Genomic DNA, 7,788 nt, shown 5'->3' with positions numbered 1-7,788 from the left:
AAGTTGGCGCTGAGAGTGTCTTCTGCTTTGCTCCGGGCAACTGAAGGCCTAGTAGAGCCTGGGCTGATTCCGTAGAGGGGGCTGCTTCTGACCTTAAGGTAAAGGGAGGAAAATGGGTTTTTGAGGATTTGACTTTATTTAGCTCAACTCACAAGGGTGGAGAATAGATAGGGAGAGGGTTGCCAGATAATATTTTGTATGGGGCATACTTATCCTAAAAAATTAGTCCTTGTTCATTTGAAATTCAAACTTGATTGGGAGTCCTGTGTTTTCATTTGATAAATCTGGCAACCCTAGATAGGATCCCAGGCAGAAGCCCTAGCTGGGAAGAAAGGGTGCAAGCAGCCGGCATCCTTTTTGTCCTGGTTCCAAATCGCTGTGCTTAGTGACTGGATGGGGTGCCCGGAAAAGGAAGCCGCGGGAACCCTGAGAGCCAGAGGTTTGACTGCCTAAGGGCCAAGGGAGAGACCCCTTTATGTTGTTTCGGAACAAAGCCTATGTAGTAAGTAGCTTCTTGAAGTTGCATGATTTTGTGTATTTGATTTCTTGGAGTAACAAATTCAATGCCATTCTTTTTTTCTTTCCTCTTTTTCTGTGTTTTAATGACATTTTACGTTGGCAGCCGTCAGCTACTTTGAAGACAGCTTCCGTGAATCCTTAGCATCGGAAACGCCTTCTGACTTTTGGTAACTCGGCACCAGTGTGCTTCAGTTGTCTTTGGGTTTTAATTTGATTCTGGTTGGCTGTTTTGTAAACAGAGATCATACATTCCTGAGGAGCATATTATTGAACAGATACCCAGTTAATATTTTTCTCAAGCAGTTGAAGGTATTTGATTAGACCAGAGGGGAAAAATTGGGGGGGTGGGCAGGAAGCAGATCCGGGGTATTGGGGAGACAGGCTTGGTTTCACTATGACCAGCAACTATGATTTTTGGTGTTATTTGCGCTTTAAAAAAATGTCAAGCTAATGATTATTTGAAAATAAATGTTTAATGTGAATGCAGCTGAACATGGGTCTTAAAGCACAGCGGGAACATTTTTCTTGTAAGAAGTCAGCATATGCAATAGAGATGCACAAGAAAGCTCCACCCGATGTGATTATCCTGAAGCCTTGTATCCCACCTTTGTCTCAGTAGCTTCAGGGAATTTGACTTGCAGCTGGTTAGAGAAATGCAGGGTGGGGACGGAGCAGTTGGAGGAGGCAGTTTATTCTAAGCTGACCCTAGAAATGCAGTGCTCCCCTTGTGCAGGCCCAGGTGTTGATTAAATATGAATCTGCTGCAGGTTCCTTTATTCAGCTCTGTGGGCCCCTATATCCTGGGGGTTCTTGTGACCACAGACCCCTGGGAATTAGACCAGGGTTTGTGTCTGTGCCTCATGGTTTCCTAACATTTCTGATTCAGTTATACTGAATTACCAGGATTTTTCAGCCATGATGGTCACACACACCCCAGAGTATATATTCATAGAAAAAAAATTGTTACGAATTAGCTATTTTCTGGAGCTGAATAGAATAACGGTTCACTTGCAAGGGAAAACCAGGAACAGCCTCAGTCATGTGTTGCCTCTTGTTCTCTTCTTGGAGGAAGAAGAAAGAACTTAGGAAAGGAAATGGCAAGAGAAGCAATTAGGCCGCTAAGGCCGACTTAGTGTGATGCCCTATAAAATTATTCTCACAAAGTTTATTCATTCATTCAGCAAACTTTTATGGAGTGGTCACTCTTCACCAGGCACAGAAACAGCCCTGGAGGTTCAAAGATGAGGAAGATATAGTCCTGCCTTTAGACAAACTCAAAGTGGAATGGGGAGATAGGCATGCAAACTATGTATCCACGTACACAGTGATAAGTGCTAGGATAGAAGGGAGTACAAGATGCGGCTGGAGACACGAACGAGGGAGAGGGAAGTGGGGGTGGGGTGGGGAGAGGGGTTCAGGAAGATCTTTACAGAGAAAGAGTCATTTGAACTGAAAATCCATATTGGGTAGTGAGAGTCTGCAAACTTGGCTTCTGTCCTTACTGAGCTGCTTGTTAATTAGGACAAGCCACCTCATCAATTTGGCCTTCACTTTCTCTGTAAGATAAAGGTGCACCGATGTTCCTTACAATCCGGTTCAGCCCTAAATGTTCCCATTCTGGTAATCAGGTTATCTTATTGGGCTGTTGCAGAGAACAATGGTGTGGTTGTTGAGCCTATTCCTCCCTTCATCTTTTGGAGGTCACCATTTGAAAGATTTCTTTTTTTTTTTTTTTAAGTATTTATTTATTTATTTATGGCTGTGTTGGGTCTTCGTTTCTGTGCGAGGGCTTTCTCTATTTGCAGCAAGCGGGGGCCGCTCTTCATCGCCGTGCGTGGGCCTCTCACTATCGCGGCCTCTCTTGTTGCGGAGCACGGGCTCCAGACGTGCAGGCTCAGTAGTTGTGGCTCACGGGCCCAGTTGCTCGTGGCATGTGGGATCTTCCCAGACCAGGGCTCGAACCCGTGTCCCCTGCATTGGCAGGCAGATTCTCAACCACTGCGCCACCAGGGAAGCCCTGAAAGATTTCTTGAGGCAGATAGGCGAGAAAATTCTTCTGCCCTCCTTCCAGCTTCTTACCTGTTCAGACTTGGTGTCTGGTTTGTACCGAAGTCATTGCCCTGTATATGTGTATGTGGGATGTCAAGAAAGCAGAGTTCATGAGTTTGGGATTAGCAGCTGCAAACTGTGTAGGATGGATAAACAACGAGGTCCTACTGTACAGCACAGGGCACTATATTCAATATCCTGTGGTAAACCATAATGAAAAGAGTATGAAAAAGAATGTATACATATGTATAACTGAGTCGCTTTGCTGTACAGCAGAAATTAACACGACAGTGTAAATCAACTATACTTCAATAAAATAAATTTTAAAAAAAGGAAAGCAGAGTTCAGCAGAGATGCAGTGCCGACTGCAGTGGGGGGAGTGCTTGGCTGGCTCGTTAATTTTGCCTTCAGTAGACTCAGGAAATGGTTTAATAAAGACTTTTTAAAAAAGATTTTTTGTCTGCATCCCAAATTTAAATTAAAAGTTGTATGCAAGATTTTAAGGCTGCTTTTTGTGCATGTATATCAATATTCATAGATGGTACAATACTGGAGGATATCCATTTTTATAAAGACAGAACTCTAAGAGGAAGAAAGTGGGAAATTTGCCGTTAGTATACTGATATCTGACTAATACTCAGTTTATGTTCACGTTGCCTCACTTTTAGCCATTTCAGATTGTTCCTAGCCCTTAATAGGTCCATGATGGTTGTAGGAACCAGGCAACCTACTACATGTCATTTGTAATTCTAAAATTACTGTTACTTCCTCTGAGAAGCCATGTCTGTGCATATGTAAGTATGTTTCAGTGGGCCAGTATAATCAAGAGGATTTTTCATTTAACACATGATCATTAAAATGAAATAATTTTTTTCATAGAAATCAAATCATCTATTCATTGCCTTTATTTAACATTTAACTTTTAACTCTTGATAGTCTAGCAGAGCAGTGAGATGTCTTAGAAAAGGTAATCCAGTTACCACTGTATTTGAGAGCTTTCCCCCCCCCCCCATAATTCCTAATGTATTTGAAGAAGCAAGTCATTCTGCAAACAGCTGTTCCTGTTAATATACTGGTGACTGACAAAGGGTAATTTTCAGCTTCCTGGGGTCCTTTTCTTATTCTGATGGATGGTAGAGCTTTCTCTCATGAACATAAAAAAGTACACTTCACAGGGGTTTTCTACCACCAAGTGCCTGGGAAGTCTTGTCTCTGACAGACTCTCACTCTCGTAACTCCCAAGACTTAGGTGGGATTTGAATCTCTACAATGCTACTTTTCTCTTTCAGTCAAGTACTCTTTGTACTCATTTGTGAAAAGCCTGAAGGTAGGAAAAAGGAAATAGATTGAATTTTGGAGGTTTTATGAATGCTCTGCAACTTTTTCCTTTGTCTGTCATCAACTTTTTGATGCCGACGTATTTCAGAAATTTCATTGGTCATTTATTCCCCTGCTGCTTTTTGGGTGCTTTTTCAAAGAGAGTAGATGGGAAAGGGGAGCGGGAAGATTCATAGATATAGTAGTGCTTATTTCAGCAGAGAATCACTTTCCCATTGAATCACTTTGCTCTTTTCTTGACTCCGTATGACAGTGAAAAACCCAACGAGAATGATGTGTTTTTTAAGGCCAAAGGAAATGGAAAAGGAGTGAAATTGAGGCGAGCCTAAATGAGCTTGCACTCTAATCTCTTCAATGCTTTAGTTTTGTGTGTCTGTGGAGGGGAGGGAGAGAGGTTTACACGTCTTGACCAGCCTTAGCTGCTGTTTTTAGGATAGAGCCAGCTCTACCAGTGGATGGCAGTTTTCACAGGTATGACATTTAGAGTCGTTTATGACATGGTCTCCTACTTTGCACTGAGCACATGGCACCTCTGAACCTGTGGGTCTAGAAGGAGGGCTTGGACACCATTGACTTGGCTTGGGAAACACAATGGGTGATTTTTTTCAGCCCAGCATGGTGTCTGGGCTGTTATAGACCTGATATGATAGGGAGTCTTGTGGCCCATTCAGGGTGCTTAGCTGGCCTCAGGAAAACATTGGAACCTTTCTACTCCATAGTCGCTGGTTTTCCAAAGGACAAAAACAGTAAGTGATTACATACTGTGATGGGCAGATCCCTCCTCAACCTCCACCCCATCCCATTCCTACATGCTTACCAAAGCCTTAATCCCCTACAAGGACTGAAAGCAAATGTTAGCAAACGTCAAGAACAAAGTTTGCCACCCTCTCCCCAACGCCAATTAAAGTATTTTGGCCTATAATTAAGTTTGGGCCTCTTGAAGAATGAATACAGGGGAGATTTGTTATCACCAAGTGTTGTGCATATAAATATATTATCCTGAGTCCTAAAGTCGTTTTGAAAAAACTTGAGGGGCTTGGCTTTCTTTTGAAATATTGTGTTCCACAGATAACATTGATGTTAAATTATTTGTTCTCATCTATTGTTTGGATAGAAAATGCAGGGTTTTTTTTTTTTTTTTCTTTATAAGCTTTCTTTAACATAAGAAGCAGTCTCTGGTAAGGTAGTGTTGCTGTGCATTTGCATTGTTATAGAATTAAATTATGGATTCTGTCATTCAAAAGAGAATGCTTTATAAATCAAGTAAAATCTCATAACTAAGACGAATAAGTTTTTTAAAATCTTATGCTGCCTCATATTCCATACTTTAGTTTTATAGCCTAACTTGATGTAATTTTTAAAGTGTAATTTTTTTCTATTTGTGTACCATTTTTGATTTGTAAAAATGTCATTAGTTTCCCAAGAAAAAGCTTAAGAAAAGTTATTATATATAAAGGACAGTAACATAACAGCACAAAGGCAGGCAGCAATTCTTTATCTGTAGATTGGCAGGAAATGTGCCAAATACACCACGTTCTCTCACTCCCTTCCATTCTCCTCTCCTCTCTGATTACATTCAGCGTAAATGACGTTAAAACTCTAAACTGTAACAAATGGCAAAAATCCTAAGATATTCCTTTTCCTTTTTTTTTTTTTTTAAACTGATCTATTGTTTGGAATTCCTGAATGTAAGAGAGAGTCCTCATCTAATTTGGGGGGCGCAGGGAGTGGGTTACAAATTGTGTTCTGTTTAAATGTTTATGGTTGTGTTTGCCACTTGTCTGGGAAAGCTATCAAGGTGGGTTTGCGAGCCTAAGGCAATCCTGCTCAGCAGGTGCCTGGTTTCTCTTTTCAGGGCTGCTATGCAACTGTCCCAAAGCCTGGGAATTGGAGCAATGGTCCTAAATGCTAGTAGGCAGCAAGAGGAAAGATAGTCTAAGGAGAAGGAAGGTCAGGAGTAAGTTGTTTAGACCTGGTTAGGGGGCAGGATTTCCAGATGCAGCTGCAGTTAGTGATAAAAAGACCTGAAATTCAGAAGAGGGGTCAGAGGTAGAGATAGAGATTTAAGATCTGAGCAATTGCAGTGAGAGATGAAATTTTACCAGCACTTCATTTCTCCAGGGGAAAGAGATTAAGGAGGAGAGCAGAGGATTTAGGACTGTACCTTGGGGAAATCTTTAATGTTAGGGTGTGGGAGGAAAAGAGAAACCCCAGAAGTATAAACTACCATGCTTGGCTCTGGAAGCCGCCAAGTGTCACTACTTCCCCTGAGCTGTTAATTCTGAGCCAGATAATCCCAGTTATACTGGGTGGAGGGTGGAGAATCTGGGAACTAAAATCCTTGTGACTATCTTTGCTTTGATGCAGGTTGTAGTAGGTGTAAAAAGAAGCTTATGTTTTCTCTTAGGGGGGACATTACTGGGGGGAACCCTCCATTACCGCAATTTTTAGCGCATATAAGGATTTCCTTATAGTCCTTATATGTGCTAAAATTATGTAGCTGTTTCCTAGGCTACTTAATGAGTTCAGGAAGACTGGGTTCATACCACCCTCAACTCTTACTACCAGTAAATTCTTCCTTTTCCAGGATTTCCAGAGAAATATAAAGGCACATTGAAACTAAGGTATTATTTGATTTTATAAATAATTTGATTAAAAATTTGATCAAATTGGAGAAACAACAGGACAAGCCTGACGGAAAACAATAGTGACTTCCTTGATTTCTCAAGCTATGTTTTAAGTTATACTCAGCTTCCTGCCAGGGGAGGTAAAATAAAAGAGCCACCTCATCCCACTGATGTGATATTTAAAAGAGCAGTTGCAGTGCATCTGGTTTTGCTTTATAGGTAACTCTCTAAAATTTTGAAGGACACACCTTGATTCTCAGTGAAATTATAGGAATGCTTTGATAACAAGATAACTAAATATGGAGAAGTGATTATATAATCCGTTAAGGCATCATAAATAGGGAAAATTCGTAGCATGTGTTGAAAACACTTGATGAACTAACTGACTTTCTCCTGGGAATTCGGGTGGCCTAGCAACTTGCGCTCTTGGGTTCAAAAAAAAGTTGCCTTTTTTTCCCACCCCTCCCTCCAGTAAGCTCACACGCTATAAAGGATCTTAGCAACTGTGGGAAAAAGAATGGCTTGCGGTTGTGCTTATCTTAAAAGGATTATGGCAGACCTAGTAATCCAAATGAGAGAATCATTAGCTGCTTTGCCCAGTGCTCGAGAGTTAAACAAACACAACAGGTCACATTTGAGAATGTGATAAATACCTGTTCAGTGACATCCTTTGCTACCACATAGTAAACACCATAATTATCAGCCATATCAGCATTTAGGTAATACCAAACGCATGTTTGGTTCCACAGGACTGACATATGATCCTTTCTGGAAGTGCTTAAACCATCCATAAAACATTCGAATACCGGACACTCCCAAGTACGCTTTGGTCTCAATTATCCAAGTGATCCAGGGCCAGTGCCTCTGGAATCTACAGAACAGCATAGCCCCAAGGTAGAGATTTATTCTTTGATTAACAAAATATCAGTGGATTTCAGGATGTTTCTCACATTGTATGGATTCAGGAAAAAGAACTTTAGAGCCAAAATTGTCCAGAATAATGGATCTAAAAGTTTTAAGGTACATTTATGTGTATATATGTAACATTTTCCCTCAGTTTTCCTGACTGTATATGTAGATCCACACCCTAAATCATATTTAACATGCATGATGTCTCATGTTGGGGAATTTTTATATAAATCTGTCATGTTATGATGATACACTATTCCTAATGTTTTATATTTTAAACATAAGCTGATGCGTATCAAAGTAGAGCAAAGTGGCTAAGAGAATAAGTTCTGGAATCAGACTAACT

At 40.8% G+C, this 7,788-nt stretch overlaps 1 protein-coding gene across 15 annotated transcripts in view; it reads left to right on the top strand.

Moving 5' to 3' along the window:
* The window catches only part of MBNL3 (muscleblind like splicing regulator 3), a 136,853-nt gene that overhangs the window by 95,874 nt on the left and 33,191 nt on the right, over nt 1-7,788 (top strand). The window contains exons 1-2 of one of the 15 annotated variants that reach the window (XM_082377942.1): nt 3-98; nt 623-686. The exons of 9 other annotated variants lie outside the window; for them this stretch is intronic. Coding sequence is in view for 1 of the 6 variants with exons in the window: in XM_082377941.1 (XP_082234067.1) it covers nt 476-502 (27 nt within the window). In the remaining 5 variants the exon portion in view is untranslated. 5 more of the 15 variants (XM_082377931.1, XM_082377933.1, XM_082377941.1 and 2 more) reach the window with 5 other exon arrangements.

The sequence above is a fragment of the Balaenoptera borealis genome (assembly GCF_965194805.1).
Source record: "Balaenoptera borealis genome assembly, chromosome: X".
Lineage (NCBI taxonomy): Eukaryota > Metazoa > Chordata > Mammalia > Artiodactyla > Balaenopteridae > Balaenoptera > Balaenoptera borealis.
Note: the sequence above shows the minus strand (reverse complement) of the source record. Positions and strands in the feature narration are given on the sequence as shown.